Below are 19,256 nucleotides of genomic sequence, written 5' to 3'. Positions count from 1 at the left end.
CTGTAAACAAACGGATGATAACTGTACTGTTCTTAGTTTACTCGTGATGAAGCTCGTGATCTGAGTGTGGCAGCTGCTGATCTGTTCCTGCTGAATTCAGCTCAATTATGAAGGCTGATCAATGACTGGACATCTGTGATTGTTTCTCAGTGTCTGCTAGAGTTTCTGCTGGAGATCACACTCTTCAGGTCCATCATGGAGGACACACACTCTTCAGGAGATCAGGATTTGATTACAGGATGCAGGTATTGTTACAGTACTGCACTTTAAATGACATTTTATTGTATTTTCTACTAGACAGGATTCTTGCTCTTCTTTTATGAGTGCTTTTATTTCTGTCCTATCCTATACTTTTTGTTCATATATAATGGAACTGATTATAAAGTGTTGTTTAAAGTGATTTTTAAGTTAAGAATGATTATTATCTGGTGTGTTGAGTCCAGTGTGTGCAGTGCTGAACTCTAATCTTCTCTGTTTTAGCTCACGTAAGAGGAAGACAGCAGAAGCAGAGCCCAGCTGTGTGTCTCTGAAGAGTGACGCGTCTATGAATCAACCATTAAAATTTAGTATTGAACACACACGACCTGTTCTCAGGTAGATCATCTGCACACACACATGACTATACTATTATGTTTTTCTCTTCTTTTTCATTCTTTTATAACACATTTTATCTGTTTTTTATGTTTGTTGTTAGTCCACTCCAGTTGTTAGTCCACTTTTTAGCTCATCTTTGGCCTGTTTTCTCTGTCCTACGTAACGGTTTACAATCCCATATCAAGACTATAAGACTTGAAGCGCAGTCATCATCCTGTTATGTTGGGCTCATATATGCCAGCTGCCTTTACAAATAATTACTGCAGTTTTTTAAAGGAATACTGTGGTTTTAGTTGTTCTGAAAAGTGCAGTTTATGGACACAAACAACTGTTATTTAAGTATATTGCAGTATTACTGCAAAACAACTGAAGACTACAATAGAACCAACCACAGTACAACTGCTGCAATAGTACTGAAGTGATACTACTACTATAATGGAGTACTGCTACTGTAATGGTACTGAAGTACTACATCTTCTATAATATAGTACTGCTACTGCAATACAACTGAAGTACAGCTCCTACTTTTCCTGCTCGGTAGACAATGGGTTCCAGATGAGGTTTCAGTACTTCAGTTCAATTGCACATTGCATGTACAGTTAAAGTCAGATTTATTCACCCTCCTGTTTATTTTTTCCCCGATTTCTGTTTAACAGAGAGCAGATTTCTCCAACACATCTCTAATTATAATAGTGTTAATAATTCATCTCTAATAACTGATTTATTTTCTCTTTGTCATGATGACAGTAAATAATATTAGACTAGATATTCTTCAAGACACTAGTATTCAGCTTAAAGTGACATTTAAAGGCTTAACTAGGGTAATTAGGGTAACTAGGCAGGTTAGGGTAATTAGGCAAGTTATTGTATAATGATGGTTTGTTCTGTAGACTATCAGAAACAAATATAGCTTAAAGAGGCTAATAATATTGAGCTTAAAATGGTGTTTAAACAATTAAAAACTGGTTTAATTCTAGCTGAAATAAAACAAATCAGACTTTCTCCAGAAGAACAAATATTATCAGACATACTGTCAACATTTCCTGAATCTGAGAAACATCATTTAGGAAATATTAAAAGTAGAAAAACAATTCAAAGGGGATGAATAATTCTGACTTCAGCTGTATTGTATTGCAGTGTAACTAACTACAGAAACACATCTACAATACTGCAAGACATCACAAAACTAAAGTGCACTTTAAATGCTTCTGTACTTAAGTGCAGTAAATTATATAACATAGCACTATACTGCCCCTCAGTTTATTTAATGTTCCTTCAGTTGTACTGCAGATTTTACTGTGTTTATACCTCATTATACTGCAATTCTGCAGTTGTATTGAATATGTCACAGTTATCCATATAGGCTACTGCTGTTGTACTGTTCAGTTCACTGCAGTTATTTTTTATTATTCGTTTCTGCAAATAAACTCTTAAAATTCTAATTAGAAAATTACTTGAATCCTAAAAAACATCCCTGAAATAAGTACAAAATATTGTTGGTAGATGTTGAAGGGCAAACCCCACAAGTGCAGTACAGTTACCACAGAATTGGTATATTAGACTACAGCAGCACAAGTGCAGTAAAGATGAAGTTTACTTGTTTTTACAGCAGTTTACTGCAACTTATACTGCTGTTGAACTATATTGTACTGTATTAGAACTGTTCATACTTCATTGTATTGCAGTTTTGCAATTGTACTTAATTTTACTGCAGTTATACTTCTATATACTGCTGTTGTGCTGCAGCTTTACTTCAGTTTACTGCAGTTATACTTCTATATACTGCTGTTGTGCTGCAGCTTTACTGCAGTTATTTTTTGTAAGGGTGATCAACAGAGTTATTGGCAGCAGTTTCTATCATTGATATTTCCTGAGTTCTCCTGCTCATTCAGTCATTATGAATGATGGTAAATGAACTTGTCTTGCTGTCCTCAAAGTCTGGACCGGAGCTCTGCAGACAAACCCCCAATGAGTGACCTTCTGAAGACTGAGTGTTGAGGAGGAGGATAAGTGGAGCTGCTGGAATAACAGTCAGCTGACACAGTGCAGTCTATACTGCTGCTTATACAGTCATGTGATGATGATTGACACCCCTGAATGATTAGGCTCCTCCCACATCTACACTGTCAACTTCATTCAGTGATTTGCTGATGAGTTGATTCAGCCCTGATCTGCTCTAATAGTGCTGCATTTCTCTTATGCATTCTCTACAAGAAATGCGCCTTGATCTGTGTTTGCTGATTTCTTTATTTTTGTTCAGATATAAAGGAAATGAATATAAAGTGCTGCTTCAGGTGTTTATTTAAATGAAGAAGGATTAATATCTGGTGTGTTGAGTCCAGTGTGTGCAGTGCTGAACTCTAATCTTCTCTGTTTTAGCTCACGTAAGAGGAAGACAGCAGAAGCAGAACCCAGCTGTGTGTCTCTGAAGAGTGACGCGTCTATGAAACCACCATTAAAATTTAAGAGTGAACACACACGACCTGTCCTCAGGTAGATCATCTGTACACACACATGACTATACTATTATGTTTTTCTCTTCTTTTTCATTCTTTTATAACACATTTTATCTGTTTTAATGTTTGTTTTTTAATCATTTTTATTCTGTTTTTATTTCTCTTATACTTGTTTCTTTTATTTCTGCTTATGTAAAGCACTTTGAATTGCCACTGTGTATGAAATGTGCTACTGAATTAAACTTGCCTTGCCTTGCAGCATTTATATGATCACGTGTTTTCTAGAAGAGATCAGACATTATCAGACTTTATTCTCTCAGTCCACTGAAGACATTTTATTACAGGGAACAAAACACAGGTCACTCTACAACTGAATGTCCACATTTGATCAGGAGTAAAGTACTGATGAAGTATTGATACTCAAACTGTCAGAGTTAGTCGAATGAGTTTACATGATTTTACAATAGTCAGCTAAATGTCCAAAGTGGGCGATCAAAAGAAAGATTTTAGACAAGCTGAATGAAGAAGATCAGTGAGGCACGAAGTGAGGCAGTATTTCAGCTCATAAATAATTATGGGTACAAGAGATGTTTATTTGAAACGCAACTGGTTCAGAGTCTTTGTTTATCATCTTATAATGCATTACAGTGAAGAAATAATACGAGGATTAAGCAATATTACAGTAGTGTTAATGCTGAACTTACTGAATCTGCTCATTCTGATCAATAATTATAAATATTGAGTATGTTGGACATTTATGATCAGAAATCCTGAACCATGTGAGCAAGAGCTTGTATGATCTGGAGATTATCATGCGAAACAAAAACTATTCAGTCAGAAAGTGAGCTGACAGAAGACAAGGGCAGAACAAATACAGTCATGGTGAAGCACTGACAGATTTCCTTCCCCTCGGCCCTTGAAACAGATCGTGAAGGGGAAGGGCTTCATATGAGATCAGACGATGGAGACTGCTGTAGTTACTCCAGTTGTGTTATTTATTGGTGTTTATCTTCAGGAGATCACTGAAGGCATATATTATGTCATCATGACGGTATAATGTGGTAATAAGATCATAACTGTACTGTGCATTTACACAGTGGCCATATTCATCATGTAAACACACATAAACACAACACTAACACTATAGCAGAGACTAGCCGCGTTTCCACTATCGCGCCTAAAGCGAGCGAGCCAGGGCGAGCCAAGGCCAGTCGCGTTTCCACTATCACTTCCGGGGCGTAATCGGGCCAAAGCTGGGCTTCCTTGGGGCCAGCATCCGGCCTTTTTCGGCCCGCCGAATACCTTGGGCCAAGGAGGGCCAACTGGGGCTTCGGGGCGGGGTTACGTACAAAGGCGGAGTTCTCCTGTCAGGTAAAGAGGAGACTAGATGCTTTCTTCCCTTACATTTGTTTTGCTATCGCGCTTGATCAACTCACTAAGAAGAAGAAAAAATGGATAGCAGACAGTACTGGTCAGTTGAGGACACCAGGGCTCTTCTGAACATTTGGGCCGAGGAAAATGTTCAGAGGCAAATAGACGGCGTTTGCAGAAATGAGGACGTTATCAAGTACATCGTTGCGGTTATAATTTGAGTTTTTTGTTCCCGCTGAAGCGAGCGGGCTGTGTGATGGGTTGTGTGACGTTTGATTCGGGGGACGTTCTGGGGGCGGTGTTTGCGTGACGCGCTGCGAGCAACTAGCCCGACAGTGGAAACGCGACATGATTTCGGCCTCATTTCTCAACCTCCCGGGCTATTGGCCCGGCCTGGCCCAATTAAAGCCCTGGCTCGCACTGGCCCGATAGTGGAAATGCGGCTACTGTAAACAGCTCATTCACAGACACTAGACTCTTCTGACAGGGGATTCCAGTGTCATCGAGTGTCAGGATGTTGTGGGACTGCTATAGCTGTAGATATCATTAGGGATTATAGATAGCCAAATTTAGCCGTTTTTAATCTTTAGTTTTTTTAAGGAATGTGGTTATAAATGAATTAACACATCTGTTTGTTTGTTGTAATAATGAGAAATACTAATTTGTGCATCTCCTGACTGGCGTGTGCAGCCATGGTGCCGTTGTGGCTGGTGTATTCTGGGTAATTTTCATACCTCTTGGTTTCGAGTGTGGTCCTGAAAAATCTCTGTTCAAGGGCTATCTAGCCCTTCCCCTTAGCCCTACACCTTCAAGCTAAAGAGAATTGGGACACCCCTACCACTTCATGTGAATGCACTAAATGAGGAGTAGGGGCTGTTTTCTGTTACGTGCATCTACAGTTTATTTACTTACTCGCACCTAACTGCACGCTTTATATTGTACATGTGTTTCATTCAGACTTTTGCTTGTGCTTATCTCTTAGCTTTCACTTTCTAATTTGCTAACTCGCACCTGTTCTCTCTCCTGTGTGTTGAACAGTCTATTTACCTACTCCGCCTATTTACACCCTTTTATATATATGTAATATTGCAAATTGTTTAGTCCATGTGCTCTGATCTCTCTCTCTCTCTCTCTCTCATGTTTTCTCTCTTGCTCTCTCCCCCTTCTCTCTCCCCCTTCAGTGCCTACTGCTACTTTTATACACACTCTTCAGTTCCCTTTAACTCAATATACTGCTGTGGTAAATCAGAAATTACTTCAACTGACGGTGAGTAAAAATGGCTTCTCCTGTTCTTGTCACATGCATTTCCTGCCACATGATTAGTGTATCTCTCTCTGTCAGTAACGAGGGCTTTCCACATGATCAATGTAAGGAAATAGTCAGGCTGACAGAGAAGATCTCCGAATTAGAGACACACATCCAAACTTTAATTGAGGATAGTAAGAGTGCTCGGTCTCTAGATAAGGTTTTTAATGTGACTAGCCTAGCATGCCATGCACATTGTTCAGCTCTGGTTGTTGTGCTTTGCAGAGAGACGGCTGGGTCACTGTGAGAGAATCTAGAGGTGGGAGAAGACAAAAACTTCAGCTGGTTCAAAATGCAGCTGCTACAGTGCTTTCTAGAACAGAAACAAGATCATATTACTCCATCTCTTTCATCATTGCATTGGCTCCATCTGAACATTTTATTGACTACCTACAAAGCCCTGAATGGCTGAGCTCCCCAGTATTTGAGGGAGCTCCTGGTGTATTATAGGCCCTCACGTCCACTACGCTCAGTTAATTCTGGACAATTGATTATTCCCAGAATATCAGCATCGACTGTAAACAGTAGATCTTTCTCATATCTGGCACCTAAACTCTGGAACAGCCTTCCTAGCACAGTTGGGGAAGCAGTAAAACAAAAAATAAACCACACTGAACTGAACTAAACTGAACTTAAACTCCAAAAACTGGACTGACAGAGTTTTAATTTACTAGCACTTCTATGTTCAGCTGCTTTAACACAATCTACATTGTAAATGCACTATAGAATTAAAGATGGGTTGAATTGAATTGATTTGTTTAAAGTGCTACACAATAGAGCTATGAGAGTCATTTGAAGACTGAGGCAGATTCTTGCTGATCTGGGACAGTTTCTGCATTACTGTAGTTTGGTTCTGGATTAAATCTGTGTATTGTGACTCAGCTGTTTCAGCTGTACTAGAGGATCTGTACACTCGCACTCATTGATTCTTGGTGTTGTTGTTGTTCCTGCAGTGTGGATAGAGAAGATCAGACTGGAGACCTGCAGCAGGATTCAGTCCAACCAGAACATGATGAACTCCAGAGAGTCAAAGAGCAGCACAAAACCAGCATGAAGAACAGGTATGAGAGATTATTTGAGGGAATCAACCATCGAGAGACTCAAACCCTCCTGAACAGGATCTACACACAGCTCTACATCATAGAAGGAGAGAGTGAAGGAGTGAATGAAGAACATGAGGTTTTACAGATGGAGACAAGAGCCAGAACAGAACCCTCACAACACACTCCAGTCTACTGCAATGACATCTTTAAAGCCTCAGCTGGAGCAGGACATGAGGAGAAGATCAAGAAGAAGAAAGCCCAGATCAAGACTGTTCTCACTAAAGGCATCGCTGGAATCGGGAAAACCGTCTCTGTGCAGAAGTTCATTCTGGACTGGGCCGAGGGAAAAGACAATCAGGATGTAGATTTCATGTTTGTGCTTCCATTTCGAGAGCTGAACTTGATCAGAGATCATCAGTACAGTCTTCACAGACTTCTGCTGGACTTTCATCCTGAACTTGAAGATCTGGAGCCCAAGATTTATGAGCAGTGTAGAGTTGTGTTCATCTTTGATGGTCTGGATGAAAGCAGAATCACACTCAACTTTTCAGATGAGGAGAAAGTTTGTGCTGTGACTGAATCTTCATCAGTGGCTGTGTTGATGTGGAGCCTCCTGAAAGGAGATCTGCTTCCCTCTGCTCTCATCTGGATCACCTCCAGACCAGCAGCAGCCCATCAGATCCCCTCCAGATACATCAACCGTCTGACAGAAATTCAGGGATTCACTGAGCCTCAGAAGGAGGAATATTTCAGGAAGAGAATCAGCGACGAGCATCTAGTCAGCAGAATCATCTCCCACATCAGAAGAGCAAGAAGCCTCCAGATCATGTGCCACATACCCGTCTTCTGCTGGATCTCCTCCACTGTGCTTCAGAAGCTCCTGGAAGAAGATCTGAGAGCAGAAATCCCTCAAACTCTGACTGAGATGTACATCCACTTCCTGCTGATTCAGATCAACATGAGGAATCAGAAGTATGAAGAGAGAGATCCAGAGAAACTCCTGCAGTCCAGCAGAGGAGTGATCCTCAAACTTGCTGAAGTGGCTTTCACACAGCTGATGAAGGGCAATGTGATGTTCTATGAGGAGGACCTGATTGAGAGCGGCATAGACGTCACTGACGCCTCAGTGTATTCTGGGATCTGCACTGAGATCTTCAAGGAGGAATCTGTGATTCATCAGAGGAAAGTCTACAGCTTCATCCATCTCAGCTTTCAGGAGTTTCTGGCTGCTTACCATGTGTTTTACTGCCATTTAACAAAGAACACAGAAGAGCTGGAGTTGATTTTTGAAAAATATTCATATAATCAACATCTACAGGACGTGTCTGAGAAATCTCTGTTTAAACTCCTCAGTTCAGCAGTAGATAAAGCTGTAGAGAGCAGTAATGGTCATCTGGATCTGTTCCTGCGGTTCCTGCTGGGCATCTCACTGGAGTCTAATCAGAGACTCTTACAGGATCTGCTGACACACACAGAGGAGAGCTCAGAGAGCATCAGAGACACCACACAGTACATTGAAGAGATGATCAAGGGAGATGATGAACGTCTCTCAGCTGAAAGATCCATCAATCTGTTGCTCTGTCTGCTGGAGGTGAAAGATCAGACTCTGTCCAGAGAGATTCAGGAGTTTGTGAAATCAGACAAACGCTCAGAGGAGAGACTCACTCCTGTTCAATGTTCAACAATCGCCTATATGCTTCAGATGTCAGAGGAGCCGCTGGATGAGTTTGAGCTGCAGAAATTCAACACATCAGTTGAGGGAAGACAGAGACTAATACCAGCTGTGGGAAACTGCAGAAGAGCTCTGTGAGTATTCATTCATTCATTCATTCATTCATTGATGACAGTAGACGCACATCAGTCTGCACTGAAGACTCAGATCAGTTTAGTAAATCACTGCCCTGCTTTAACATATTCATAGAAACCCTGATTATTCCTCATGTGAATATAGAAGCATTCTGGACAACACACATTAGAAGCACAGCTGTGTGTGTTTGTGCTTTACTTGTTTATGCTTGAATGACACATTGGGACACAATGACAGGTCCCATGCACTAGAGTTGTTTTTCTTCATTCTTATTTTGTGTCCCTAGATGGACACATAGAGGTAGCAGAGTTTTAATTTATTTCTCTTATAAAATGTTGCTGAGTTTAAAATCTCACTTGTTCAATTCAATTCCCCTTTATTTGTATAGCGCTTTTACGATGTAGATTGTGTCAAAGCAGCTTCACATAAGAGGTCACAGTAAATGTAAACAGTGTCAGTTCAGTTTTCAGAGTTTAAGTTCAGTTCAGTTGAGCTCAGTTCAGTGTGGTTTAATAATCACTACTGAGAGTCCAAACACTGAAGAGCAAATCCAACGATGCGCAGCTGTACAGATCCTGAACCATGCAAGCTAGTGGCGACAGTAGCGAGGAATAAACTTCACCAATTGGCAAAAGTGAAGAATTAAAAAACCTGGAGAGGAATCAGGCTCAGTTGGGCACGACCATTTCTCCACTGGCCAAACGTCTTGTGCAGAGCTGCAGTCAAAGGTGCCGGAGACTGGAGAACGCTGGATGTCAGAAAAGACTTGTCTGTCCCTGGAGTCTTACTGGAATCAGACGCATGCTTACTACTCCCACAACACCTGCTCAGGGTACAGCCTGGTCCGGAATTGTGGAAACCTTGGGATCATCTCTTCACAGGTCTTGGATCGCATCAGTGGCGCTGTATAATCTCTAGGGGCCTCGGGATGAGTACCCCCAGGTGAAAATAGAGAATAAAGAGAATATTTAGCGTAGCTGCTGTTCATAGTTTATGTAAACGAGATGCGTGAAGCACATGTATGCTTTACTGAACAGATAGGTCTTTAATCTAGTTTTGAATTGGGAGAGTGTGTTTGAGCCTCGGACATTATCAGGAAGGCTATTCCAGAGTTTAGGAGCTATAAATGAGAAGGCTCGACCTCCTTTACTCGACTTTGCTATTCTAGGTACTACCAGAAGCCCTGAGTTTTGAGACCTTAAAGAGCGAGTTGGATTGTAGCGAGACAGAAGATTGGTTAGATAAACAGTAGCTAGATTATTTAAAGCTTTATATGTAAGAAGCAATATTTTAAATTCAATACGAAACTTAACAGGCAGCCAGTGTAAGGAGGATAAAATTGGGGTGATGTGATCAAATTTTCTAGACCTGGTAAGAACTCTGGCAGCTGCATTTTGTACTAGCTGAAGTTTGTTAATAGAGGATGCTGGGCAGCCAGCAAACAGAGCATTACAGTAATCCAGCCTAGAAGTCATAAAAGCATGGACTAGCTTTTCTGCATCTGAGATGGATAGCATACTTCGTAACTTAGCGATATTTCTCAGATGAAAGAAAGCAGTTTTTGTGACATGGGATATATGATTTTTTTGTTTACTAGTCTCTATGTAGGCAGCAGCTCACTGCATTTAGCCATGTAGACATGGTTAAGACGATCTGCTGCAGTTCAAAGCGAGCGTCAGAATGGGGAAGAAAGGGGATTTAAGTGACTTTAAACGTGGCATGGTTGTTGCTGCCAGATGGGCTGCTCTGAAACTGCTGATCTACTGGGATTTTCACGCACAACCATCTCTAGGGTTTACAGAGAATGGTCCGACAAAGAGAAAATGTTCAGTAAGTGGCAGTTCTGTGGGCGAAAATGCCTTGTTGATGCCAGAGATCAGAGGAGAATGGCCTAACTGGTTCCAGCTGATAGAAAGGCAACAGTAACTCAAATAAGCACTCGTTACAACCGAGGTCTGCAGAAGAGCATCTCTGAACACACAACACGTCCAACCTTGAGGCGGATGGGCTACAGCAGCAGAAGACCACACCGGGTGCCGCTCCTGTCAGCTAAGAACAGGAAACTGAGGCTACAATTCACACAGGCTCACCAAAACTGGACAATAGAAGATTGGAGAAACGTTGCCTGGTCTGATGAGTCTCCATTTCTGCTGCCACATTCGGATGCTCGGCTCACAATTTGGCCTCAACAACATGAAAGCATGGATCCATCCTGCCTTGTATCAGCGGTTCAGGCTGCTGGTGGTGGTGTAATGGTGTGGGGGAGATTTTCTTTGGGTCCATTAGTACCAATTGAGCATGGTGTCAACGCCACAGCCTACCTGAGTATTGTTGCTGACCATGTCCATCCCTTTATGACCACAGTGTCTCCATCTTCTGATGGCTACCTCCAGCAGGATAACGCAACCATGTCATAAAGCTCCAATCATCTCAGACTGGTTTCTTATAATATTTTCCCCAAGTGTTACTTCTAACACTATGTAGACTGGACTCATAAACACTCAATTTCTTACTGCTGATTTTTAGCATAAACTGCCAGATTAACACACTATTATTGTTAGGAGTGTGAGCCTACACTGGTCTCACGGTTTGGTTACAATTGTCATGCTATATATTCGGTTCAATTCGATATCTTTGTGCATCACAGTGCATTGACAATGCTTTTCATACACAATTATTTATTTTACTTCGCAACACAACAATTCCACTAGCGCACAACGGCCCTAGGGGCTCCTAGGTTCTGCTGTACTTTCAGTGTCAGTGAAAGACTGTCCAGCAAACTCAAACAGGGAATTGTGCACAGTTGTCTGCTTTTTAAGTAGTTGGAGCATTTTAATTACTCATGCTCACCCTCTTGCCATAGTAAGCTACCGCAATATAGCGCATATAAGATAAATGATGTCAGTTTGTAGTAACCGGTTATGATCTATTACTGAACTGATACCAAAGTTTCCTTATCTGCATCACAGTGCATCGAAGAAACAATTAATCTTGACACCCCTAATTATTGTTGCTTGTTTTTGCCCTCTACACAGGCTACAGGGCTGTAAGCTCCCTGCTCAGTGCTGTGAGAGTTTGTCTTCAGCTCTACAATCCTCAAACTGTGTCCTGAGAGAGCTGGACCTGAGGAACAATGACCTGCAGGATTCAGGAGTGAAGCTTCTCTCTGATGGACTGAAAAGTCAACACTGTAAACTGGAGACACTGAGGTCTGAGTTCTAACACCTGATTGATTGATTGATTGATTATAATTATTATTTATAGTGGATGAATGACAAAATCTCACTATTTATGTAATCTGTGTTCTTCTTTCTCAGACTGGTCATGTGTAATCTCACTGTTCAGTCCTGTGAGAGTTTGTCTTCAGTTCTACAATCCTCAAACTGTGTCCTGAGAGAGCAGGACCTGAGTAACAATGACCTGCAGGATTCAGGAGTGAAGCTTCTCTCTGATGGACTGAAGAGTCCAATCTGTAAACTGGAGATACTGAGGTAAAAGAAAATTGTTTCCATAAAATAAATGCTGCCACAAATTAATTTTACATTATTGAATCCCCCAAAATATGATGAGGTACAAACATGCAAAACTGTATTTAGTTTTATGTTTATTCAGTGTGTATATTTCAATGTGAAGTGAAGTCAAATGTGAGTAAACCCTTTATTTGTAACAGGCAGGGCAGGTTCTCTCCACTCACAGTTACCCCAACCACTCTGATCACCATCACCTGAGTACTAATCAACCCTGCACCTGCACGTCATTCCTCTTTATTATGCCTGTTCCATAAAGTTCAGCTCCATTAACCACGGTTACATCCGCCCTTCTACGTCCCCTGCCGCTTCCAACTTTTTCTTTGTGGCCAAGAAGGATGGGGTGCTCTGTCCCTGCATCGACTCTCGAGCTCTCAATAGGATCACCATTAAAAACTGATATTCACTATCTCTCATCCCAACAGCTCTAGAACATCTTCGTGCAGCCAGTGTGTTCACAAAACTAGACTTCCGCAGTGCACACAATCTAATTCGGATAAGAGAAGGTGACGAGTGGAAGATGGCATTTATCAGCTCTAGCGGCCACTTTGAGTATTGGGTGCTCTATGGATTAGCCAATGTTCCAGGATTTCATGAACGTGGTGCTTTGTGAGTTAATGTTGAAGACTGTCTTAGTCTATATTGATGACATCCAGATTTGTTCCCAAAGTCAGGCAGAACATCGTAAGCATGTAGCGGAGGTCCTGCCATGGCTCTGCAAACACAAGAAGGGTTCATTTCATCAGATGACCATCCACTTCCTGGGATTCATCATCTCTGATGCTGGTGTGAAGATGGATGAGGGGAAGGTGGAAGCCATCACTTCTTGGCCACAAGAATCACTTCTTGGCCATCATTTCTTTCCAACTTCTATCGGAAGTTCATCTGTAATTAAAGCAATATATTTTGTTATCTCACCAGTCTCCTCCAAGGAAAACTGAAGAATCAGCTATGGAATAAAAACATGTGTAGGCATTCCACACTCTCAAGAAAGCGTTTACCCAGACCCCCCTCCTGGTTCACCCCAATCCAGAGGTCCCTTTCATAGTTGAGGTGGTCCTCCAGGTCTCCACTTGGTTCTCCTTCCTCAACGCACTCCATTCATGTAATCCTCGCACTCCTCACTGGCCACCCTGGGGCCAACAAGACCTTCTTGCTGTTGCACGTGAGGAGGTTTGTGCAGGGCTGCAAGAAATGTGCCATGGTGAAGACTCCTAGTAGTGTCCATTCAGGAAAATGTGTTCCCCTGCCAATTCCAAATTAGCCCTGGTCACATCTAGGTATTCTTGTCATCATAGATAGATTCTCTTAAGTTTTGTAAACTGATCCCTTTTCTTGGGTTACCATCAGCCATAGTAACTACAGAGCTGTTGTTTAGTCACGTATTCTCACCTTCCATGTGTCACCTTTGAAACCCTTTAACCGTCCTCTCTCCACAGAACCTGGTCCTGTAGAAGATCCCCCTCCATCTACTCAGTAAAATAAATCATAATTTGTAGATGATGTGGTGGTAGATAGGGAAGGTAGTGCTACTGCAGATCACTGGAGAACTACAACTCTGCCCCCATATGGACTACAAATGACAGCATGTACCACACACACACGCACACACCGGTTCCAAATCTCGTTTGATTGCAAACACTCACAGCTGAACCTGCTCAGCTCATTACACAGACTATTTATACACCACATTTGCTCACACAAATTGCTGAGTGCTGTTTGTTTGTTTTGTTAGTTAAAACAAACCTGTAACTTTACGTAGCATTTTCATTTTCTTCTAGCCATGTTCTTTGATTCTTGTGTTTTATGTTGTCTACCCCTAGCCTGCTTCCTAGTCTATCTTACTTTTCTTTGATTTTGACTACTTGTGATGTGATGTGTATGTGTGTGTGTGTGTGTGTGTGTGTGTGTGTGTGTGTGTGTGTGTGTTTGTTTGTAGATTGTCTGGCTGTATGGTGACAGAGGAAGGCTGTGGTTTTCTGTCTTCAGCTCTGACTTCAAACCCCTCACACCTGAGAGAGCTGGATCTGAGCTACAATCATCCAGGAGATTCAGGAGTCAAGCTGCTCTCTGACCAACTGGAGGATCCAAACTACACACTGGACAAACTCAAGTATGTGGATTAATGATTTGGTTTGGGAGTTTTTGCTTGGGGGCAGATAGCAGGCAAATCAGTGTATATTTTTAAACTCTGGAAAAGTTCTAAAGTTTAGTTCACTGTCAGAATAAAAATCTTACAACAGAGACATGTAATATGCGTATGTCAGTCAGTCAGTGGGCAGGGAAAATTGCTCTCTTCACATTGCAGTGGGTCTCAAAATCACTGCGTTTTGGATCCTAATTTAATGTCAGCGAATTTGAAAAAAGAGACTTGTGTTTATATCACTATAATATGACTGTGGACACACTATACTCCAGTGGGTACGAAAAGTATTCAGACCCCCTTCAATTTTTCACTCTTTGTTTTATTGCAGCCGTACCATACCATACCACTTTTTGGCTAACCTTTCCAATGGGTACCAAAAGGCTGAGCTGTATGCACAGCTGTACGCTATTGGTTTACAGAAAAACGTCACTATCGTGTGTAAAAACCCAGGAGAATGAAAACAAAGGAAGCGCCATTTTTAAATACACAGCCAAGACATTACATTGTTATATATTATATATATACGGATATTATATCTATTATATATATACATACATATAATAGAGAGCCATGGTTGACCCGAGCTCAAGCCTGATAAAGGTGACCCGTACCGTATCACTCAGTGGAAACGGGCCATTATGTTTTTGTACCAGATCTTGGCCAGATCTGTGCCTTGCCACAATTCTGTCTCTGAACTTTTCAGGCAGTTCCTTTGACCTCATGATTCTCATCTGCTCTGACATGCATTGTGATCTGTAAGGATTTCTCAAACACAGTTCCCATGTTTATTTTCTTCATTCAAATTGTATATTAATTGTTCAGTTTGTGTTTTAAAGTGATTTATAATATGTGAAGTGACGATTACTGTTATACATGTTATAAGCCCATGTTTGTTTACTGACTGAATGTCAATCTGTGTGTGTTTACAGTCTGGATCATGGAGGAGTGAAGGAGATTACTGCAGGACTCAAAAAATGTACGTCTACACACACACACACACACACACAGCTGTAGTGGATGTTGTTGTGTTATAAATGTGTGTGTTCTTGTTCAGATGGCCGTTTCCTTGCACTGGATCCAAACACAGCACACACTCAACTCATTCTGTCTGAGAACAGAAAGGCAACCCTTGTGGAAGAGAATCAGCCGTATCCTGATCATCCAGACAGATTTGATGTTCGTACTCAGGTGTTGTGCAGAGAGAGTGTGTGTGGACGCTGTTACTGGGAGACTGACTGGAGTGGATATGGTGTGTGTATAGCAGTGTCATATAAGAGCATCAGCAGGAAGGGAGGAGAAGAGTCTTGGTTTGGATATAATGATCAATCCTGGAGTTTGTTCTGCTCTCCCTCCAATTTCTCATTCACACACAATAACAGACAGACTCTTCTCCTAGCAAAGCCAATTAGCCGTAGAATAGGAGTGTTTGTGGATCACAGTGCAGGAACTCTGATCTTCTACAACATCAGAGGAGACACAATGAGCCTCATCCACTCAGTCCAGACCACATTCACTGAGCCACTCTACCCTGGGTTCTGGGTTTATTATTCTGGATCATCAGTGAAACTGTGTTGAAGGCTGAGACTGAGGAGAGATTTCCCCATAGTCCTCTGCTTTGCAGGATCGCAGGTCCTGATTCTGCAGAGTTCAAGTGTGAAGCCTATGATACAGTGTTTCAACCAATTAGATGTGTGTGTGTGCAGTAGTTGGTCATGTGACGCAATAGAGCAAGTTTAGGCAGTAGATAAGGCCAGTGCTATGCAGTTGCTAGTGTAGTCTGGGTGGTTGCTAGGGTACACTGATTAGTTACTAGACAAGCCTCACTTACCTGTTTGATCAAATATTAATACTTAGTAAGCATTGATATATTTTAATTCATATTTTATCGAATTAATCTAGAATGTTTTGTTATTAATACTAGTAAGCATTCCAGCATGTTGTAGCACCTAGCTAATCATTATTAGCATGTAGTTAGTCACTGCTAGCATGTATAGTGTTAAGGAAGTCTCATTTTTAGCATGAGGCAAACAAGGCAATCCCCACATCTCTACAATGTACTGATAGCTGATGATAAATGGTTGCTAGGGTACTCTGTTTTGTTGCTATGGGAGTGGTTACAGAGTGAACTTAAGTGTGGTTGGTTGCGTCAGGATGTCCTAGCGCCCCAGGGGTACAACTGTTACCTCCTTGTGGGGTATGTTCTTACTCCGGCTGCAAACCTCATCAGGTTTTGTAAATCTCATGTTTCTACACACTTGGTGCTATGATGCCTCAACGTTTGGCACATTGTTAAGTCAATACAGTCTGTGTGGCCAAAAACCCTTATAAAAGTCATAGCACACAGATCCATTTTAAGGGTCTGGGATGAAAATTGCGAGACTCTGTACTGTTGGCCACCTTAAGACTTGTTTGCAGGAAGAATGGGACAAAATGACACCTGAAACTCTTGATCACTCTGTGTCTTCAGTCGCTAAACGTCTTTTAAGTGTTGTGAACAGGAACGGCAGCATTACAAACTGGTCAAGTTTAATGTGGATAGGCCTCTTAGGACATTTTATTCTTCGTTTATTGAGTCTGTTTCAACTTTTGCAGTAATATGCTGGCTTGGTCATTTGAGGGTGACAAGTAAAAACAGACTTTCTAAAGTTGTTCATCAATCTCAAATAGGGATGCTCATTTCGGATAATTTTGCCAACCGACAACCGCAGCTCGTTAACGGGTTATTAACGGTTAACTGGTCAGATTAATATTAAATTAGTATTTAATAAAAAAAAATGAATAATTCACGTGTCTATTTTGTGACACATTAAATTTAGGTTTATTTAGGTTTATTTTAACATGCGAGCAACCGCATACAGAACAACGGAGCATATTCACGCACCTGCGGGGTTCCAACTGCATAGAAATAAGAATAAACTTAAAAATAAAAAGAATAAAATAAATAGGCCTGCTTTTTTCACTTAAAAGACAAATTTAGATTACGAAACAAAAAAGCAGACTCAACCTTTTAAGAACCGGAATATGCTGCTTGTCTAGCGGGTTTTTTTCTTCCGTCAAATACAAATAGCAGGCTATCTCAAACCGATCACTTGATTTGAGATCGCCCACGGAAAATAGACCTAGGCCTATGCATTTAATTTAAGGATACTCGTTTCGGGTAATTTTCCCAACGATAACTGCTATTTTTCCAAATATTAACTGATTAATAAATTGTCATTTAATGAAAAAAGATTGAAAGAAAAAAGAATTCACGAGTGTTTGACACATTAAATATTGCATTTTTAAAAACATTTATTTAACGTGTGCTAACAGCAAATTACAGAACATATCAACAACAGAAAGAACCTGGATACAATTTTTTCATGCACCAGCAGCGTTTCCAACAGCATAGAAAACAGAATATAGGGCTAAATAAATTAAACAGAATAAACTAAATGGCCTGCAGTCCTGCACATAATATTTTTCAATTGATTAAATTAAAAGAGTAGGTTAGGCTACTAAACGAAACCATAATGGATTATTTTAAAGAACCTAGCCTAGCTATGTTGTTCTTTCCAATCATCGAAAAAAAAAAATCCCTCCGTCAAATAAAAAACAGGCCTACCTCAAACAACAAAGTGTCTAATTTTATTTTAAAAAGTAACACATCTACGTGCTGTGGGGATAATCTGGAGCGCAACCTGTTGACAGTTAATCCTGCGGCAGAAAAGACCCTCTCAGATGGCACAGATGTCCCGGGAATACAGAGATGCCGCCTCGCTAGAATGGCCAGCGTCGGGAAGCGCCTTTCATTTGCTTTCCACCAGTCAAGAGGATTCATATCCAAAGAGGGCGGATTGTCTCTCAAATAAATGGCCACCTCTGCTTCTGGAAGATCATTGTCTTCTTGTGGAGTGGCATAATCTTCTCCAAGGAGCAACATCATGGCATTGCTCTGGCTGCATTGTGTGCTGTGGGCACCAGCGGACGCCGCTTTCTCATCGCCTCCCGTGGCCGTTTTTAAAGCAGAGCACATGTTTATAAGTATCGCCTTCGCGGCTTCTTTTTCAGCTTGCGCAAGGTAACGGAGGTGTTTATGGCGTGGATCCAGCAGAGAGGCAATCAGCGCTGGTTTCGCAATGAACTCCTCTGTGTCAGCCTTTACCCAAACAGTATCCTTATAAACAATGCATAATAATAATAATAATAATAATAATATCAACCCCCATGCGGTCGCTAAAGGACTTTCGCCTTGAACTCTGCCACTCTGATGTCATCCTCGTCGGCCCTCATCAGATGCGTGTTGAGGAGGCTGAAGATGATGGGGTAAATGTTGGAAATTGACACGTTTTTTTTTCTGCCGACATTACTGTGGTTGCACATTTTAAAGTTTCCAACACTGGCGCAATCTCAGCCATTATATGCCAGTATTCGTCTCGCATCTCGACGACACACGATTGCACGTGTTAAGGACCGTGAGTTCTTAACAAACATGCGTCGCATATTTATTTATTATTTTAAAATGTATAAGGATATAACAATACTACTAATAATATTAATGTTATTATTAAATGACAATATAATAATGAAAATATTAATAATAATAATAATTTTAAACCGTTTAACTGATAACATTAATTGGTCAAAAGTGCACCCTTTCGGTTAACGGTTAAACGGTCAATGTGAGCATCCCTAATCTCAAAAGATCTGGGCACAAATCTTAATAGTATTGGACACGTGTATGAGTAGAGAGAGTCATAAAGAAGGTTATGTCCATTTTAGCAGATGAGAACCACCCACTTTATTTAAAGGTTTGCCTTCTGCCATCAGGCAGAAGGTTTACTTATTGTAGACGGGCACGGTCCAACAGATATTTGTATTCATTTGTTCCGACTGCAGTTGGGTTACTAAACAAGCTTTAAGTTGTTTTCTTCAGGATTTTATTGTTTATTGTTAACTTTATGTTGTTGAGTGTGACTTGTTGCTGTTAACTATCGCTGTGTTGCCCTTCGGGGATAATAAAGACA

The 19,256-nt window shown here is 41.0% G+C and overlaps 1 protein-coding gene across 4 annotated transcripts; it reads left to right on the top strand.

Annotated features, from left to right (window-relative positions):
- Positions 1–89: 89 nt before the first annotated feature.
- On the top strand, positions 90–19,256 carry LOC130221906 (NACHT, LRR and PYD domains-containing protein 12-like). Of its 4 annotated transcripts, XM_056454457.1 has the most exons (8): positions 90–245; positions 481–594; positions 6,681–8,576; positions 11,613–11,786; positions 11,895–12,068; positions 14,044–14,217; positions 15,180–15,226; positions 15,305–19,256. In XM_056454457.1, the coding sequence occupies exons 1-8, from the start codon at positions 196–198 to the stop codon at positions 15,823–15,825; spliced, it is 3,150 nt and encodes a 1,049-aa protein (XP_056310432.1). In that variant the 5' UTR covers positions 90–195; the 3' UTR covers positions 15,826–19,256. The 4 variants fall into 4 exon arrangements, with proteins under 4 accessions (XP_056310432.1, XP_056310434.1, XP_056310435.1 ...); XM_056454459.1 differs by lacking the exon at positions 11,895–12,068 and having other exon boundaries at positions 91–245; XM_056454458.1 differs by lacking the exons at positions 90–245; positions 481–594 and adding an exon at positions 3,006–3,087.

The sequence above is a fragment of the Danio aesculapii genome, chromosome 4 (assembly GCF_903798145.1).
Source record: "Danio aesculapii chromosome 4, fDanAes4.1, whole genome shotgun sequence".
Lineage (NCBI taxonomy): Eukaryota > Metazoa > Chordata > Actinopteri > Cypriniformes > Danionidae > Danio > Danio aesculapii.
This window is presented reverse-complemented; position numbering and strand designations above follow the sequence as displayed.